The sequence below is a fragment of the Westerdykella ornata genome (assembly GCF_010094085.1).
Source record: "Westerdykella ornata strain CBS 379.55 unplaced genomic scaffold EI97scaffold_1, whole genome shotgun sequence".
Taxonomy (NCBI): Eukaryota; Fungi; Ascomycota; class Dothideomycetes; order Pleosporales; family Sporormiaceae; genus Westerdykella; species Westerdykella ornata.
Genome location: NW_022986851.1, coordinates 2,112,911 through 2,130,955, shown reverse-complemented (window position 1 = coordinate 2,130,955; position 18,045 = coordinate 2,112,911). Strand labels below are relative to the sequence as shown.

Below are 18,045 nucleotides of genomic sequence, written 5' to 3'. Positions count from 1 at the left end.
ACTCGGAAAGGGGATTCGAGATGAAGCTGTGCCAACACAAGCTGGAAGAATTTTACCCTGTCGGGCAGAAACGTCGCCTGTGGACACAGATACGCCCAATCTACCACTCTAACATTGTATGATGTACCCCATAGTGGTCATTCAGTCTGCTGTGGTGAAGGAGATCTAATCAGATTGGTCTAAGATAAGATGAGATTGTTGGAAATGGTGTTGTGATCGAATTGGGAGGAGAGGGGCAGCCTCGGCGCCCGACCGCCCGAAAATCGGACAATTTCCCGTTTTGACAGCTTCATCCTATTCCTCGCGAGTTTAAGGATCTGATAAGATACAGCCCGCTGGCATTTAACTGCATTCTCCCAGGTTGACTGTCTCCGACATCACCATGGCTCTCGTCGACTCCAGGCCCGATGATGCTCGCGTTAATAATGGCGCGAAAAGGCTGCGGATCGGTGTCGATGTCGGCGGGTGAGTTGCAACGATATGAGCTCAATCTGTATGGTGCTTAACTGATGAACTGAACAGGACAAATACAGATGGTGTCGTCATTGATCCAACGGCATCTGATGCAGCAGGAGAACCAGGAAGGGGAATCATAGCATGGTGAGTGCGTATCCACGTGACTCGCACGTGCATTCGGTTTGGTGAATCAACATCTGCAATCTCGCTGGATACGACGATAGGACCAAGTCTTTACTGTACTTATTTGTCAAAGGCACAAAGCGCCAACAACCCCGGATCCTAGCCATGGAATCGCCGAGGCCATCACCGCCATGTTCAAATCGGCCAACATCGACCCTGCCCATGTAGCAAGCGTCACTATAGGAACCACACACTTTGTGAACGCCGTCGTGACGCGGGACTCCACCCGTCTGTCGCGCGTAGCCGTGCTGCGTCTTTGTGGTCCTTTCAGCAAACATGCCCCTCCGTGCGTCGACTGGCCTGCATCCATCAGGAGCATCGTCCTGGGACATTATGCACTTGTAAAGGGCGGTTTGGAAGTTGATGGCAGCCTCATCTCGGATATCAGGGAGGACGAGATTGTACAGTTTTGCAAAGAAACCCGGGAAAGGGGCATCCGGACGGTGGCAGTTAATGGCGTATTCTCCCCCATTGACACCGCCGAAAGGCAAGAGGAGCGTGCCGCCGATATTATCCGGCGAGAGATACCTGGCGTCGACGTTGTACTGTCCAAGGAGGTTGCCAATCTCGGCTTCCTGGAGAGGGAGAATGCCGCCATCCTCAACGCCTCCATTTTGGCCTTTGCTCGAAAGACCATCGCCAGCTTCCAGCGGCCCATCCAGAATCTCGGCTTACAATGTCCAGTCTTCGTGACACAGAATGACGGAACAGTCCTGTCCGGCGAAGCGGCTTCACGATTACCTATCCGGACATTTAGTTCTGGCCCCACCAACTCGATGAGAGGCGCTGCCTACCTCGTCGGAGCCCAAGAGCAGGGCAAGGCCGAGGCCATGATGGTGGTGGACATTGGAGGCACAACGACAGATGTGGGCCTCCTGCTCGCGAATGGTTTCCCACGACAGCAGGCTGCGTATAGCGAGTTGAGCGGCGTCCGAATGAACTTCAGTTACCCGGACGTCAAGAGCATCGGTCTAGGGGGTGGTTCGCTCGTCCGCAGAGTCAATGGCAGAATCCAAGTCGGTCCAGAGAGTGTAGGTTACAGGCTCGCACAGAAGGCCCTCGTCTTTGGTGGAGATGTCCCGACCGCCACAGATTATGCCGTGGCCGGAACAGGTGTGCAAATCGGCGAACCTGAGAAGGTCCGTGGAAATCTTCCCTCACAGGACATTGAGGATTTCAAAGCCGAGACGAAGAGGATGCTGGAGAGCATCATCGACACCATGAAGACCTCTCCAGATGACATTCCCGTGTTCCTCGTTGGCGGTGGTGCTATATTGGCGCCCGACGAGTTGAAGGGCGCAAGCCGCGTCATCACGTCCCAATGGTCCGGAGTGGCGAACGCAATAGGTGCCGCAATGGCGCGTGTCAGTGCCGTCGTTGACACTGTGAAGTCAACGGAGAAGAAGAGCACGAAGGACTTGCTACTCGAGATTTCAGACGAAGCCAAGCGACGCACCATCAGTGCCGGAGCACTGCCCGATTCGGTTGCAGTGGTGGAAGTTGAGACTCTTCCGCTGCCTTATATCGCGAACAAGACACGCTTCATTGTGCGGGCTGCTGGCGACTTCGACTTCTCGCGAGCGGACGATTTTGCTGGTTTTCGGGTTGCCGAAGACGAAGATCTAGCCAGCACGGATGAACATGAGGTCTCTGACAAGGCGCCCGCGGCTGCTGATGTATCTGAGACAATCATGGACGCGAGTGCAGAAGTCAATCTATCCAGCTACGAGCCTCGGGTGGAAAATCGTGTATGGTACATTTCAGAAACAGACCTGGACTGGATCACTCTGGGCTGCTACATTCTTGGCACCGGGGGCGGAGGGTCTCCATACTCGAGCATGCTACGCGTGCGTGGAATTTTGCGAGCAGGAGGCGTCATCAGAGTCATCAGCCCCGATGATTTAAAGGACGATGATCTTGTAGGATCAGGGGGAGGTGCCGGCTCTCCGACTGTGGGCATTGAGAAGCTCGCAGCTGATGAGTGCGTATCCGTTTTCTTTTACATTGGTTCAACAATCTAACCGCTGATTCCGTAGAATGATGGACGCTCAAAATGAGCTGTACAAGTATTACCAGGGAGGTCGAGCCACGGCAGTCATTGCCTTGGAGATTGGGGGAGCCAACGGGCTGCAAGGGCTCATACTTGGGGCAAGCACAAACATGAATCTTCCCACTGTGGACGGAGACTGGATGGGCCGCGCATACCCGACCAAGTGGCAGACTACATCCGTGGTTTTCAATGAGCGCAAAATTATCTTCGCTCCCGTGAGTGTTGCAGATGGCAACGGGAACGTGCTGTATATGCCAACGGCCACGAGCGACCTGAAGGTTGAGCAGGTCATTCGGGCCGCGCTCTCGCAGATGGGCTCGCACGTTGGGTGCGCCGACGGCCCCGTCACCGGAGCAGAGACAAGAAGGTGGGCAGTCGAACACACGCTTTCTCTATCCTGGCGCATCGGGAGGGCGGTAGCGCGTGCCAGGAAGGAGAACAGGCTCGAGCACCTGGCAGAGTCCATCATCGATGCCGTGGGCGGGCCCAGCACGGGCCGAGTGCTGTTCAAAGGCAAGATCATTGGCGTTGAGCGGACACTGAGGATGGGACACGTCTATGGCGAAGTGATCATTGAAGGCGGTAACGTTGACGAAGACACGGGCACATCGCCGTGCGAACTTCGGGGACGGATAAAGATCCCATTCAAGAACGAAAACATTGCGGCGATACGGTTACGCGAGGGAGCGGAGAACAATGCAGGGGAAGAGAAGAATGATGATGTTCTCGCCATAGTCCCTGATTTGATATCCGTCATCGACGCCCAGAACGGCGAGGCCCTCGGAACTCCCGAATATCGATATGGTCTGCTCGTCCTGGTAATTGGCATCACAGCAAGCGAGCGTTGGACTAGCCCGAGAGGCATCGAGATTGGAGGCCCCAAAGCCTTCGGACTGGATCATCTCCGATATAAGCCGATCGGCAAGTTTGTGAAACCTTTGAGCGTGATTGACGAGTATAGTCGGAATAAATGACTGCAATGCTCAGGAGGAAACAGAGAAGAAGTAGGAAAGCCAGTACCGAGGTGCAATGCATAACTACGATACGATCTATGATGCTTCGGCGCGAACCGTATGCGTGAGTCCAGAGTACAACGGATGAATGACCTTGACGGCCGCTTCGTAGGACGTGAAGAGGATGCCGCCGCTGAACACTGTCCGGCCCAGTCTCATCGTCGTACCCTTCCAGAAGCCTCTAATGCCGTAATCCAGCAAGACGGACTTGATGGCTTCCACCGTGCTTGCGCCGTGTGCGCTTTGAGACCGCGTCTTGATGACGTCGAAAGGTTGCGTGCACAGCGTGGTGACGACGCCGGCGACCGAGCCGTTGGCAAAGTTGGTCAGGGTGTTTTGCTCAATGTTCCTCTTCGTCTCGAAGTCCTTGAGGATATTGTAGGTCCCCATGCGGAATGCTGTCGCAGAGGCCTGCTTCAGTGTCGTGCCAGCGAATCCGCGGTACAGACCCATGATGCCGTGCTCTTTCCATATGACCGAAGTGGCATGCAAACCAGAGCGGAAGCGCCTCTCGGTGCGTGCATCGTCGATCAATGCCGTCTTGATGCGCTCCGAGGGGGTCACGGCGGCGATGGAGGCGACGACGCCGGCCGTCATGCCCGCGGCCAGGTTTCTGAGGGGGGAGAGTGTGCCCGTCTCGGGGTCCGCAAAGGCTTGCTTGATCTGATCGAAGAAGAGGAAACGGACGCCATCCTTCCCTATGGAACCCTGTAGCCAGAGTCTTCAGAAATGCTGCTTTGAAAGATCGAACGTCACGGATGTAAAGGGATGTAACATGCAAGCTGCGTCGGGAAACCCGGCAAAGAAAATACAGGGGGCCAGAACAATGACAGGAGATGTGATACAGACCAAGTAAGGAAAAAAAAAAAAAAAGAAATGGGAGACTAAAAATGGAAAAATCCCTACGTACAACAACAAGCGCACCGCACCCCTTATACAGTGCGCGTACACCTTCAGTCTTATACACCTGCGTCACCACCAGAAAAGGGTTCCGCGGCGTCGGGATCCCCTTCTGGCTCCTCAACTGCACCCGTGTCTTTGCAAACTCCAAAGGATACTGCGATGACAACAATCAGCTAACCAGCGAAAAATGGTAATTGGCAGGAGCAGAGACTCACCGAAGTGAAGGCCTCGATGCCGCCTGCTACACCCCCTGCGGCCAAGGAGACGATGGCAGGTGTTTGTGAATCCTGGGGATTGTCGATTAGCTCTATCTGATAGACAGCGGGAATAGCGGTGAGGAGGGAGGGCACTTACATTGGCGCCTGACACCATTGGAACATGTACGACTGGAAAGGAGAGTACAAGCGAGTGTGCGATACAGTGCAAGGGTAGATAGACGGTGAAGCAAGTAACCGATCTATCTATTACACGGAGTATACAACCAAAAAGTTCTGGAAAGTAGTTGCATGCGAAAGTTCAGCCGAGAGCCGAGGAGAAAGACTAGTGCCACTAGTTGACGTCATTCGGATATCTTGGAGGAACAAGACAACAAAGACATCTGATTTACGATGTCCAGAATGGCAATGGTAAGTCTATTCGAACATCAAGTGCGTCCGGTTTCGCGGCGCACTCGTCACGCCCAACGTCACCTCCCACATGTGACCTTGCATCGGTACCACGTTAAGGGGGTAAAGGACTTGGTATATGCGGCACCATGAGGTATCTTATATCCTGCTCCTCTCAGCCTCCTTCGCCTTCATCTCCCGGACCATTGCGAGCGCCATGTCCAGACTCCGCTTTGTATTCTCAAAGTAAACGTGCGAGAACTCGCTGCTAGCCTGCCCACTGATCGTCCGCGCCTGGATGCCGTGACTGATGACTCCACCCTGGAGAGGAGAATAAGTATGAACTCCGCAAAGAGAAAGGGTAAGAAAAGCTCACCCTCATCAGGTGGAAAATCTTCGCCACCTCCCAGTGGTCGTTCCTCGGGTCCCAGCCTGTAATTCTGGTGTACTCATCCAGGAGCTCGTCCATTCTCGGCAGGCCCGCCGCCCTTTGATTCTCAGGGGCGTAAATGGCACCGCCCATGTCATCTCGAGTTGGCCCCTTACCATCCGGACTGGCACAGTCCCAGTACGGCCCCACGACGTAGACGGCATCCATGAGCGGATGCCCAATGGTGCTCAGCTCCCAATCGAGAATCGCAATGACCCGCGGCTCGGTAGGATGAAGGATGACATTGTCAAACTTGTAGTCGCCGTGGACGATGCTGGCCCTGTCGCCGGGCACGTGCTTTTTTACAAAGTCCACAATCTCGTCGAAATGGGGGTGAGCGCGTCCGAGCTGCTTGCCCGTGTTGATGTCCTTGACTTTGGCTTGCTGGGCTTCGATGCGGGAGAAGGTGTTGCAGTGACGGGTATAGAAGCCAGTCTTTTTGCCGAATCCCTCTAGACCAATGGAGTCGGGATCAATGGAATGCAGCCATGCCAGAGTCGACACGAGGGAGAACCAGGCGGCACGGCGTTCAGTGGGAGGCAGATCTTTTAGATTGGGATCCGTCATGATGCGTCCCTTGACAAACTCCATGACCTGCTCTGTAATTAGTTTCGTTCACTGGCCAATTTCCGCGGGAGTATTGAATAAGTGTGAAAAAGCTGGCGTGTGTGGATGCACTACGAGACATAGGCTGGGATAGGAACTCACATAAAACGCAGTCCCTATTATCGAGGCATCATTGCACAAACAGTAAACCCTCGGAACAGGAAACCCCTCGACCGATCCCAGCGCCTTGAGCACCCTATACTCGCGGTCCACCTGATGCGCCACCGGGGAGATGATGACACCAGCAGGCTTCTTCCGGAGTATGAACCGCGCGTTGCTCGCATCGTCGATGAAATATGTGGGATTGCTTTGCCCATATCCAATCTTGGTTGAGACGACGGGCAGCTTCAGGTTGGGGAGATGATCGACGAGGTATTTGCCCAGGGCTTCATCGTCCAGGTCGTGTCGCGCCTTTGGTTTTGTGGCATTCGACATTGTGTGCTTGATCTTGCCTTATTCAAGAGCGAGTGGATCGACACTGCGTATGTCCGCATCTTGGAGGTTGAGATGGAGTTGCTGAGGTAGTACGTGCAGGTTCGAGTAAGCTTCGTCGAGCGGAGGGTAGCCTCGGCGAGATTGGGAGGTCGATAGATGCATGCGGGGTGGGACTCTCCAAGCGAGAATAAACAACGAGCTTTCTAGGTAGTAATACGATAGTTAATGATGTCGACTACACTTCCTTACCGCTCCCACAGTCAAGAGGGTGGACTATCTGCTGACGTTCTTCCCAGTCAATTCTTCAGCCGGAAAAAACGGACTAAGTTACAACGATATCTCGAATCATCCAAAACATCCCCTCATACACAGTAAATCCGGCTCACCTCACGTCAGCCTTGCTGACAGTGTAGATAGGATTACTTTGTGCAAATGCAGGGAAAAACGCTCACCCGCCCCCTACAATACGACAGCATCCGTGTCTCAAAGCCCAGACGCACGACGTAGCTGCCATTCATGATGCACAACTCTTCAATATAAGAAATATATGTACCTAAGTAGTAGGTAGACGAAGACTTGTGAGGACTTAATCTACTAGTGAACGATTGACAGAAGTAGCTTATCTAATCCCCCTCTCTGACGTCACATAATTCCCCCCAAGCTTCCACCCCCTCCAACCCATTATACAAGTAACTGTACCTATCATGCTTGTTGAAGCTGGCCAACAAAAAAGAAACCCCAAACTCGGCCTCGACATTGAATTGACCTCTTTCCTTCAAGAAGCTCCATAATATTCAGTCTTCTCTCCCACATAACTTTTACTACTCTCTCACACAGACCAAGACACACCTTACGCCTCAGCAGCATAACAACAACCACCAACCGCGCAAGCACCTGCAGGCAGAGCAACAACGAACCCAAACCCTCTCCCTCCTCCACCAAACAATCCCACCCCCTAAATCTACCGCCCGACCACACACACCCAAAAATGACCGACCCCTCCCGCGCCACAACCCTCCGCACCACCACCCACTCCTTCTGCCACTCCCTCCTCTCCCCGCCACCACCCCAAGACTTCCTCACCCGCTTCTTCACCGACACCCCCCAAATCACCGAACACGGTCCCCCCTGGGCACGCTCCCGCCTCCCCTTCCTGGGTAAAACCTTCACCGGCCGCGACGCCTGCCTCGCCTACTTCCGCGCCCTAAACGACACACTGCTCATGAACCTGCCGTCGGACGCGTTCCCGGACCAGAACGGCTTCATCGTCGACGTGGGCGCGGATATGGTGAGCGTGGTGGGCAAGGGGCGGTTCGAGAGCAGGAAGACAGGGAAGGCGTGGGAGGAGCAGTTCATCTATCGGTTCAGTGGGTTCGACGCCGAGGGCAAGATTGGGCATTGGGAGATATGGGCGGACCCGTTGAGCGCGTGGGTGGCGGTCGGGGGGGTGGGGGAGGACGGCGATATCGAAGGGGTGGAAGGCACGGGTGGGGTCGGGGTGAAGGGGGAGGGCATTTTGGAGGGGGCTGGGTATGCAAGCTGAGACGCTGTCAAGCACACTGAGATACAAAGGTTTTGAAGGTGCTCGCTTCTTCAGATTGCTCTACCTGAAAAGGACTTTGATAGCCAAAAAGGGGAAATGCTTGACAGAACGGTCTAGCACTCGAGAGAAACGATCCGTACGCCGACCCGTCTGCTCTACCCTACCTTGCGTTGTTCTTGCAAGAGGGGAGTGATGCCCAGAGAGAAAAAGGGAACAAGGAAACGCCTGGTATCCATGCCCGAACCCATTGCCATGCCAAATTCCATAGTCAATTCCAACAATGATCATCATAAATCGAGTCCCATAAATGACAGTTGCGAAAGTAGAAACGGCTGTCCCTCTATTCCATGGCGGTGAAGAGGCAGACCTGCCTCACCATCTGGCTCGCAAGGAGAATCTCGCGAAACACCTGATCGATACCGCCGGCGAAGTGGATGGTGTAGCTGTCGACCTTGCCCTTCTTCTTCTTTTCTCCCCACACGAGGGGCCGCGGTGTCGCGTCATCCAGCCTTTTGCCCGTCCTGCTCCCCGGCTTGGCCCAGTCCCGCTGGAATTCGTACAGGGTTTCGGGCATGACGTCGTCGTTGGGGTCACCGGGCTTCCAGACGAAGCGGCGGCCGCCGTAGGTGAAGCGGCGCGGAGACCAGGGGATCTTCTGCTGGCGGTCCGGATACTCCTTGATGGGGGTGGAGAAGGGCCCGCGGAGGTGGATGCAGCGAGACTTGTATGCAGCCGTGTTGTCGTGCTTTTCGATGCCGGACAGGAGGATGGAGATGCATGGCTGAGGGTACTCGGCGACGCGGAAGAATTCGGCGGAGGTGACTTGGTTATCGGAGCGGTGCGAGGCTTCGAGGGTGTAGAGCGAGTACCTGTCGGAGTACTCGCGTGCGCTGTAGATGTACTTGCGGCAGCCGGAGGTGGTCCATTCACGTATCCGGTGCAGGTGGTAGGTTACGGGCGGCAGAGAAGGGTCGAGCATCGAGTAGTATGGGATGTCAGGCGACGGCAGCTCGTCGTACAGTGGTGTGTAGGGGAGAGGGGAGTAGCTGGCCTGCCATGTGAGGAGGTTGTGGACCTAGAAGCGGGTCAATGGGTCGTCGCAAAAGGGAGTTTCTCCGTCTGGAGTTTGGCATGACTGACCGACGACAGGCTGCCGCTCTCTTCGTCGAGGTCGCCGTTGGCACCCCAGTGGTTGGGGGCAGGGACGAAGACGCACTCGCGGCCCTCTTCGTCCTGCACGCCGCTGCCGCTCTCAAGGTGGGGACGCAGGGCGCGCTGGCGCTCTCGGTGGATCTGGATCTGGGTGCGGCGGATGCGGCGGTGTTCGTCGGAGTTGTCGTCGGGCGAGATGGAGGTGAGCGAGTTGGCAATCTCCTGCTCCAAGGCGAGGGCGGCAGCCTCGTGCTGCATGTAGGACGAGTCGTAGAGCTGGGCATGCTCGGCCTCGAAGGCGGAACTGCGCAGCAGCTCGAGGTGGTCACGGTTCATAAGGTCCAGATTGCCCATGAGGATGGTGGGCCGATTGTGGTGCCAGGTGTGGGCTGGATGAAGGGTCGTGATCGTGATCGTGATGGTGGTCGTGGGATGCGGGAGAGAGGCAGCCGCACAAGGCCGCTTACATGTCAGTAACAGCAGAGCAGCGGCGCAGTAGTGCCCCGGGTGGCAGAAGGGTTGGCGAGGCGAACAGCTCAACAAGGGGTGACGGGTGAGAGAGGGAGGGAGAGGGGGGAGAATGCAACGTGTGAAGGTGAGGGTGTGGTAGGGTGAGGTGTGGTGTGGTGTCGGCCCTGCGCCCAGGAACCCAGGCAGCCATGGCCATCTATCATGGCTCGTGCCCGTGGGCATAGATTAAATGCACACAGTACGGAGTCCTCTACGGAGTCGTCTAGATTGAGTCCTGCGGCTTCGCCCTGGACGCTGCTGCCAGTGTTGCTATCCTTGGTATCTTTTTCATCTCTGATATCTGCAGCCCACGAGGGCATTCCTCTTGCGTGCAGCGATTCCAGCGACCGAGGGAACCATGAGGAAATGGTGAAGAGTGCAAGAGTACAGAGTACAAGTCCAGAGATCCTGTACCACTATAACACAGGACTTGTGCGGATCACGGATGACGAATCTCACCCTCCCTCGCAGGGGCGTGGATGCATGGGCAATCCATGAAATGCCAGTCAGTCAGCGGCTATTCCGTACATGTCCAAGAACGACTGGTGGCCTATTTGATGCGACGGTTCCAGCACTTATTCGAGCCTACATAGTACAACAGGATGAAGATGGTGTTGTAGTAGTCCAGTGCTTTTGCTTGGAGAGTGGAGAACATTGTCGGGACGAATCAGGTACCCCTGGCCTGGATCGCCGGCCATCGCAATCGCTGCTCGAAGCGGAATGGCCCCTTCTGGAAGCCAAGCACCTCTGCTGACATAAGAATATTAAAGTAGATCCCAGATGGTGCCAGTCTGGTGCCGTTTCACTTTTCATGATGCCTCTCTCACCTACGGTACTTCAGCATCATACAGTAGTACAAGTTCCTATGATCGACCTCTGCACTCTCCAAGGGAGGATAGATACCCCAGAACGGGGCTCCCACCTCCCAACCGCCTGATGACGGTGCTTCAATCAGGGACACGCGCCCAGACCGCTGCGGGACCACGATTCTCGTCGCAACGACCAGTCCTCCGGAGAGCGTTTGAGAAAGCAAGACTTGGGCGTGCACCACAGGAGCCATCAGATTCAGACGAGGCTCAACGTCGTGCCGCCGATACGAGAGCTTGTTACGCTGCGAGCCTGGGAAAGCGACACTCACTCCAAGAGCGCACACACACCAAACCTGTTCCTGAAGAGGGCTGAATGCCAACGCGCCACCCAGAGGCTAGAGCGCTTCCGCCCCTCCGCTCCGCTCAGGGTGGCTAGGCGTCTGGGCGCGTCAGCAGCGGAGGTAGGGCTGAAGGAGGGTCCACGGGGGATGACAAGATGGCAGCTTTGTTGGCCATCATCATGATGCTCCCTCGGACGACTGCGACACTGCGGCACACTACTGTCGATGTAGTAGTACGGCTCTATGTTCAGGACTTGGTGAACAGCGTAACAGAGCGCGAGGATTTCCGGATTGGGATACACTGAGCGCTAAGCCTCCTTTGGCATCTGGCTGCCCTGCCCTTCACCGCCTCGAGTTCCAGCAATCGGAGCTGCTGTTCCGCGGGCGCGGACGTGCCAACCAAGGTACCAGTGTCATACAGAGGTACAAGTTACCAAGTGCCGTTTGTCAGGAGAACCAGAGGGGTGGGATAACAAGGCAGATGAGGGGCTGGTCACTGTCTGTCGTCAGCTTCTCCTCACGGGACATTATTAGAGGCACCAATTCCTCGCCGAATCCCTCACAGAGCAAAGAGTGGCTCTTCGTCCTTACCAACTGACAGTACTATCGACTACTCCGTCCTGTGTAGTGAACAATTCTGCAAAGGGAAAAGCTGTTCGTTCGTTGGGCATCAGTGAAGCGTTCCCTGGGCATCAAAGCGCTTCGAGCTGGGCGGGCGGGGCGCTTAGCCAATCCCCCTGCACGTGATCTTCGTTTCGGACCGCAAAATTCCTCCTCCGCCTAATGCCTTGCTTCCACCGGCCTCATCCCACTTCCCTCCTCTCCCGCTCCTGCTGCTCGCTCGCTCCCTTCCTCCCTCTCCCTCTCTCTCTTCTTATCCCTTCCAATCCTATTCAATTTCTCCCGAAACATCATGGCTTGCGACCGCGCGAGGGGTTAGACGCGAGTCTCCTCCAGCATGCGATGACGGCGCTCCACGATCCGCTCCTTTGCGGATTTGTCCAGCTTCCCTTCACCGCATGACGGCGACTCCGCCCTGCCGAGCTTCCACCCGCGATAGCTTGGCTCCCTTCGCTCACCCTCCTCCTCCCTCAGATATATGGACTACTACTTCTGCTCCGCAGAGGACCTCCGCAACGAGATTTCGCGGCGAGGCTACTTCCCCGTCGGCGGCCAAGACGAACTAAGCGAAGAGCTCAAGAAGGACGACGAGTCTCGCGGCACCGACGCGACCACCCTCAAGACCGTCGATTGCGCCCAGTTCGGCCCCAAGGCCAAGCTGCGCATTGCCTGCTCCCCGAGCCTGGTCCATCCCCACCTGCTCGTGGGCGAACGTGAGTAGTGCCTCACTGCTGCGCCCCAGGGAACCCGTCTCGCTGAGTCCTCTCAATCTAGGAATCACGGCATGGACCTTGGACACCTTCTTCCCCACCCTCCAGCTCTTTTTCGAATCGGGCCTGTCGTGCACCTTCGAAGGTGGCTATCGCCAGTGCGCCAAAATCGGCCTCGACCAGAACCTGCGCTTCCGGCTCACCGACCTCACCCATGAAGAGGGCGGCTTCGTCGCCAAAAGCACGCTGCCGCAGAAGATGAACGGCCCTCCCAAATCCATCAAAATCATGGAGGCCGTCATTGCCGAACGCACCAGCATCGCCGTCCAATCCGTCGTGTCCACGCCCAGCAGTGGGCGACCTTCGAGCCGACCATCGAGCCGACCGTCGGCTGAGCTGCAAACCGAACATCACATCGTCATCGGCCTGCGCCTCGAGGGCATGCAAAAGATGGGCTATGTGTGGGCCAAGGTGGACAATCCCACGCCGAGCACCAACAACAGGATGTGGCATGATGTCAGCATCGTCGGGCTACGCGACGACGTTCCTGTCCCCTTCATAGCCTTTCCCCAGAGGGCCTCCAAGATGGGGAGCAGGGTGAACATTGTACGCAAAGACAGCATGATTAACGGCACGCACCGAAATGGAGTCAATCATTGGACCAATGGTTATTGAACATTCACGCCCAGGCCTTTACGACTGTTACGAACCAGGCAGTTTGCTTGCTCTAACGAATTTCTTTGGATTTGCGCCGAGATACCCACAGATAGAGTTGCAAGTAGAGGTTGGCTGCCATGCAAATGTTGGATCCCGCAAGACGGATTTCTCTTGGGCACTTGGCTTTTGTGGACTTGGTCTGCACCGGGTTTTGCGGGTGGCAGCCGGCCGGCAATGTAAGCGTGGAATGATGATCTCTAAAGGACTTGCAAGCGCATTTTAGAGAAGAGAAGAAAAATGGCAGCACGAGGCCAAGGAGGAGCAGGGACGGCTGCAGACGATGGCTACTGCTAGATATCTGAAGTCCCATGTAACCGACCAAATATACTTGTCCAAGAGCAACACGTGATGGTTTAATCGCGACCTTGGGATCCATGGAGCGGTCAATTTGTCGACCATGAGTAAGCGCTCGAAATTCGTCGGTATTAGGAAATTTATGGTGGAGGGGAAATATTGCCTTATACTTCCGAGTTGCCCATACTGGAGTCGTTTATATAATGCAACTCACTGAGGAAAATGTAAGACGGAGTAATCTGTATACAGAAGGAGTTGATACTACTTGTAAGCATCCGGGCATTCTACTGTACAGTACTACCTAAGCGTATATTTGCTCCTCTCTCCCGGGTCTCCTCCACTAAAACCAGCATCACCAGTGCTACATATGCCTAGTTATGGACTTCAGGAAAAGGGGAATATAAATGTAGGGGCTAATACATCTTCCCTAGCCCCTAAATTTCCCTATTCCGTATACAAATTTGTATGCTATCCGCGAAATCTTGCTTATGTTCCCCTAATTCCGATTACTTCCTAATTCCGGGGCTTCTGCTGTAATCAGCACTTGTGCGAGAAGGGCGGATTGGGCGGTTCCACATGGAGGAAACGTACAGGTACTTCGGGCGAGCGAGCCGTCTTGTTGGACGAGCTGATGCGACTTGGTGGATCTATAAGAAGGGGACGACGGTGCTGAGGTGAAACTCTGTCAACCGGATAACCATACCGTCTCTTCTCTGTCTCTCTCTCGCTCTCTCGCTCTTCCCTCTGGCATCATAAGTGAGTACGTGTAGTTACCCGCCCACCAGCGAACCACCCTCCCATTCTAACAAGCCTCCAAGAACCCTCACTCACAGACCCGGGACCTATCATCTCAACCTCCCTATCCTCCATCCTCTCCCCGCTCCCCCCTCGGAAACCCCACGCATTAAAAACATCCAACACCACCACCCCATGGCCACCACCACCGCCACCCAAAAAACCATCGTCACAGTCCTCTACCCTTGCAAGCACGACGCCCGCTTCGACCTCGACTACTACCTCACGACGCACATGCCGCTGGTCAAGCAGCACTGGCAGAAGCACGGCTTGCAGTCGTACCGCGTCGTGCAGATGCAGGCGGACGCGCCCTACAGCATCATGGCGCAGATGGAGTTTGCGAGCGGCGAGGCGTTTGGAATGGCGGTGCGGGATGAGGAGGCGATGGGGGAGATACGGGCGGATGTGGTGAGGTTTAGCAGTGAGGAGCCGGTGATTGTTAGGGGGGAGGTTGTGGGGGGTTGGGTGGATGGGGGAGATGGCAGATAGGGTGTTGAGGGGGTGGATGTTGGGTTTTGTAGGTTTCGATGGCTGGATCTGAGGGGAAGTTGGGATCAGTGTTACTGGTATAAGATGGGGGAATTCTCGATGTGGAAAGCGGCCATTGAGTAGGAGTACCAGATAATCTACTGTGGTTCAATCCGAAACTGGCAGGACTGCCCCATCTGAAGCTCGCAAATGAAGTCGGGTCTGGAGATGTCTAGGTGGAAGTACTGTGGTATGTGTGAATGAGGATGTCACGTGTTTCACACGTGTGCTCAGCTTACGTACCCTTTGCATGATGGCCGTTCTATTCCAGCCCTGTAGCATAATGTTCCTGGCTCATCTCATGTCATCCCGGGCGTGTACTAAAAAGAGGCCTCTAAGCCGTCATCAACAACTTCGACCATGCTTCAGATTATTGCGCCTCAGTCGAAAGGTACTCCGCGGCGCACACCTATCCCAACTAACGGGGTGCGTTTGTCGTCTAACTGCTCTCTATACCTGAAGAAGATGAATTGGGGTCCTGGATACACCGTACCTGGAGGAATAGCAACCTGCACTCGAGGTATGGCTACCTATGTAGGACAAAGGGGAAGCCTTCAACCAAATTTTGTCTCATAGTGCTTTTGGCTGGTCGTTCGCCTGTGCATGTGTGAGTTCTCATGTAATTCTCGATCTACGACCAACACGACTTCGGGGAATTCCATCATTCCATCGTTAGGGCTGACGGGCCTCATATACGCGAGACACACTGCCACGGAGCATGGCGCGTAGTAACCAGAGAGATAACTAAGGGTAGTATCTCGCAGGTCCCCGGTATTATTCTGCCGTCAACATCGCTCTGACCTGAGTACTTACATAGTATTAGAGAGTACCCAGCGACTCCCAAAAGGTTGCAGAGAGCCTTGCGCGGGGCGATTTCTTACTCATATGGTGCCCTGCAGGTCGTTTTCATACAAACTGTTTTTTCCTTGTCGGCCGCCGGCTAAGTGGCTTGGAACGAACGTTTCGAGTGTACTGTACAAGTAAGATGAGAAGCTTCGCATATTTTCCAAGATGGTCGAATACTCCCGCTTTTGGACTGGCATGGTCGTCTACTGAGCGATTGGAGCCAATGCGTACTCCGCCATGTTATTACATAGTAGTTGAGTTAGACACCCACTCGACAACAATTTCTACTCCGGGGACGATTTTGCGAAATACCTAAAGTAACACATCGCAAAACCCCCGTTCGTCACCTAGGACTGAAGCGCAGAAATGGCCCCATTTTGACGTCGGATGCTTGAGCGACGCTCATCTCAGCAGCGCATTGCTATTGGCGCATTACTATTCCTACGAATCCTACCAACACCGCGGCCCACCAGATCCATGACCGCAGGGCTCTCCATCCTTACCCTACCCTTGGCAAGGTTATTTTTCTCGCACGTAAAACCGCACCTCTTCTAAGCAAAGATGGCCTTCAAGCGGATCCAAGCCGTAGGGGTTAACGGGGCTTGTTGCCAAAAAGCCCATCGCCCTGAAATCCTTGGACATTAGCCCCTACTTCAACAAGGTCTCTCCGGGACGAGAGCATCTTACCAATCGTCCGGCTTCCCTCTCTTCATTCCTTCACATTCCTTCCAACTGCCATTTCATTTCATCATTCTCTCTTTTTCCTTTCTGGCAAATATGGTCACATCCGCCACGGTATCTGGATTCCGATCCGCGGTCCTGGTCGCTCTCTTGGTCCTTGTAGGCCTTCACACATATCCTCATGTTCGAGGCCATATAGACTTGCTCGCCGATTCTTCGAGCCACGATACTCACGTTAGAGGGCCGGAGTCTGGCCTGGTACCCGATGAGGCATTCTCGACACAGCAGCTGGCGTTTGGGGCAGACCTCATCTCGGCATTGGTGTCCGCGAGGCCTTCATGCCATCCCATCTCCTCTTCTCGCGACGATGGCCAGGAGGACGCCACCGAGCCCTTGACAGACGATGAAGTCCAGAAGTTAGCACAATCCCATTCGGCCATGAAGCGCCTGGTCCCACAACTCGCCTCGCTGCTGCCCTTTGAAGAGAACACAACCGGTATCGTCATGGCCGCGTCCAGGTACTCCCTACCCTCACTCCTCGTCTCTCTCCGCCTCCTCCGACGAACCGGCTCCCGTCTCCCCGTCGAAGTCTTCCTCCCCTCCCGAGCCGACTACGACGTCACCGTTTGCAGGGAAGTACTCCCCAAGCTCCACGCCCGCTGCCTCGTCCTGTCCGACGCGCAACGTCCCAGTCGTTTCTCCGTGAAGAACTCCAAGGACCTCCCCTTGCAAACATTCAGCATCCTCTTCTCCACCTTCCAGCGCGTCCTCTTCCTCAACGCGCATTCCTTCCCCGCACACGACCCGGAGCCTCTGTTCGACAGTCCGCCATTCAACACACACGGCCTCGTCACGTGGCCCGCCGCCTGGCCGTACAGTGCATCGGCGCGCTTCTACAACGACCTCGCAGGCGTCTCGTTCACGCCCTCCTCTGCAATCCAGTACGCCACGCAGGATGGGATGGTCATGCTGGACAAGGCACTCCATCGCGAAACGCTCATGATGATGGCGTATTACAACTATTTCGGGCCGGAATACTACTACCACCTTCTGAAGCAGGGGAGCCAGGACGTGGTCACTGGCGAGAAAGACACGATCCTGCCCGCAGCTGTGGCGCTCAGAGCGCCCTTCTACCAAGTGAAAAGTGGATTACGTCTCCTGGGAAGACTTGGTGCCGGGCATGGCGAGACCGACGAGAAGGAGAGTATCATGGCGATCGTACAGGCCGATCCGTCCGCCGACTTCGACACCAAGGCGCCGCACGTGGCGCAGGATCTGGGCGTCGGCGGCCACGACAACGCGGGCGCGAGGAAGCAGCAAAACGTTCTTGCCTCTTCAACGACACGGTTGGGGATGACGACGAGCCTGCGTCCCTTTTTCGTGAATACCGCCATGGCACCTTTGGATCCGGCGAAATTGCTCGAAGCGGGTGGTCCTGCGATGACGTCCGAGGGCAAGTTTGTCAGGATGTATGCTGTGGAGAAGGATGATGAGGATCGGTTGATTGAAGACTTTGGCTTTGATCTGGAGCAGAGAATATGGGAGAGCATGGCCGAGGAGGCGTGTAGGACGGATGAGGAGCTGTGCACGAGGATTGGGAGGTATTTCGAGACCGTTTTTGACGGCTTTGGGGTGCGGTGATGGTCTCGTGTCTTCCCTGCGATCTCCTGGAGCGTCGGGTTTCGGGCGCTGATAGATTGGGCTGGGACGTTGTGCATTTATGTATAGAGTAAGGCTACACGGCGTTGGGTATATCCAGGGTAGTGATTATTTTTTTTACTCGGAATGCGCAAGGACGCTTGGTTTTTCATCGCTTC

The 18,045-nt window shown here is 55.3% G+C and overlaps 8 protein-coding genes across 8 annotated transcripts; 5 read left to right on the top strand and 3 right to left on the bottom strand.

Annotated features, from left to right (window-relative positions):
- Positions 1 to 180: 180 nt before the first annotated feature.
- On the top strand, positions 181 to 3,701 carry EI97DRAFT_27690 (DUF917-domain-containing protein). The gene is made up of 4 exons (XM_033794325.1): positions 181 to 465; positions 523 to 600; positions 713 to 2,620; positions 2,676 to 3,701. The coding sequence occupies exons 1-4, from the start codon at positions 383 to 385 to the stop codon at positions 3,661 to 3,663; spliced, it is 3,057 nt and encodes a 1,018-aa protein (XP_033658914.1). The 5' UTR covers positions 181 to 382; the 3' UTR covers positions 3,664 to 3,701.
- On the bottom strand, positions 3,476 to 5,227 carry EI97DRAFT_27673 (tricarboxylate transport protein-like protein). Its single transcript, XM_033794322.1, has 4 exons — positions 4,960 to 5,227; positions 4,821 to 4,892; positions 4,613 to 4,759; positions 3,476 to 4,410 (listed from the first exon to the last, which is right to left on the bottom strand). The coding sequence occupies exons 1-4, from the start codon at positions 4,975 to 4,977 to the stop codon at positions 3,739 to 3,741; spliced, it is 909 nt and encodes a 302-aa protein (XP_033658913.1). The 5' UTR covers positions 4,978 to 5,227; the 3' UTR covers positions 3,476 to 3,738.
- On the bottom strand, positions 5,174 to 6,841 carry EI97DRAFT_27707 (APH-domain-containing protein). Its single transcript, XM_033794328.1, has 3 exons — positions 6,349 to 6,841; positions 5,587 to 6,234; positions 5,174 to 5,531 (listed from the first exon to the last, which is right to left on the bottom strand). The coding sequence occupies exons 1-3, from the start codon at positions 6,679 to 6,681 to the stop codon at positions 5,370 to 5,372; spliced, it is 1,143 nt and encodes a 380-aa protein (XP_033658912.1). The 5' UTR covers positions 6,682 to 6,841; the 3' UTR covers positions 5,174 to 5,369.
- Positions 6,842 to 7,359: 518 nt separating this feature from the next.
- On the top strand, positions 7,360 to 8,224 carry EI97DRAFT_463723 (uncharacterized protein; the record flags this gene model as incomplete). Its single annotated transcript, XM_033801377.1, has 1 exon — positions 7,360 to 8,224. Exon 1 carries the CDS (start codon positions 7,670 to 7,672, stop codon positions 8,222 to 8,224), a length of 555 nt encoding a protein of 184 aa, XP_033658911.1. The 5' UTR covers positions 7,360 to 7,669.
- A 30-nt stretch (positions 8,225 to 8,254) lies between these two features.
- Positions 8,255 to 10,261, bottom strand: EI97DRAFT_429422 (uncharacterized protein). Its single transcript, XM_033797441.1, has 2 exons — positions 9,365 to 10,261; positions 8,255 to 9,299 (listed from the first exon to the last, which is right to left on the bottom strand). The coding sequence occupies exons 1-2, from the start codon at positions 10,067 to 10,069 to the stop codon at positions 8,565 to 8,567; spliced, it is 1,440 nt and encodes a 479-aa protein (XP_033658910.1). The 5' UTR covers positions 10,070 to 10,261; the 3' UTR covers positions 8,255 to 8,564.
- A 1,874-nt stretch (positions 10,262 to 12,135) lies between these two features.
- EI97DRAFT_365150 (uncharacterized protein) lies at positions 12,136 to 12,994 on the top strand (the record flags this gene model as incomplete). Its single annotated transcript, XM_033795018.1, has 2 exons — positions 12,136 to 12,370; positions 12,432 to 12,994. Coding segments are annotated over 2 exons (798 nt in total), but the record flags the coding sequence as incomplete, so codon positions are not given.
- A 941-nt stretch (positions 12,995 to 13,935) lies between these two features.
- Positions 13,936 to 14,910, top strand: EI97DRAFT_429420 (uncharacterized protein). The gene is made up of 2 exons (XM_033797440.1): positions 13,936 to 14,134; positions 14,197 to 14,910. Exon 2 carries the CDS (start codon positions 14,309 to 14,311, stop codon positions 14,660 to 14,662), a length of 354 nt encoding a protein of 117 aa, XP_033658908.1. The 5' UTR covers positions 13,936 to 14,134; positions 14,197 to 14,308; the 3' UTR covers positions 14,663 to 14,910.
- Positions 14,911 to 16,324: 1,414 nt separating this feature from the next.
- On the top strand, positions 16,325 to 17,869 carry EI97DRAFT_447397 (uncharacterized protein; the record flags this gene model as incomplete). Its single annotated transcript, XM_033800088.1, has 2 exons — positions 16,325 to 16,387; positions 16,499 to 17,869. The coding sequence occupies 2 exons, from the start codon at positions 16,325 to 16,327 to the stop codon at positions 17,867 to 17,869; spliced, it is 1,434 nt and encodes a 477-aa protein (XP_033658907.1).
- Positions 17,870 to 18,045: the final 176 nt, after the last annotated feature.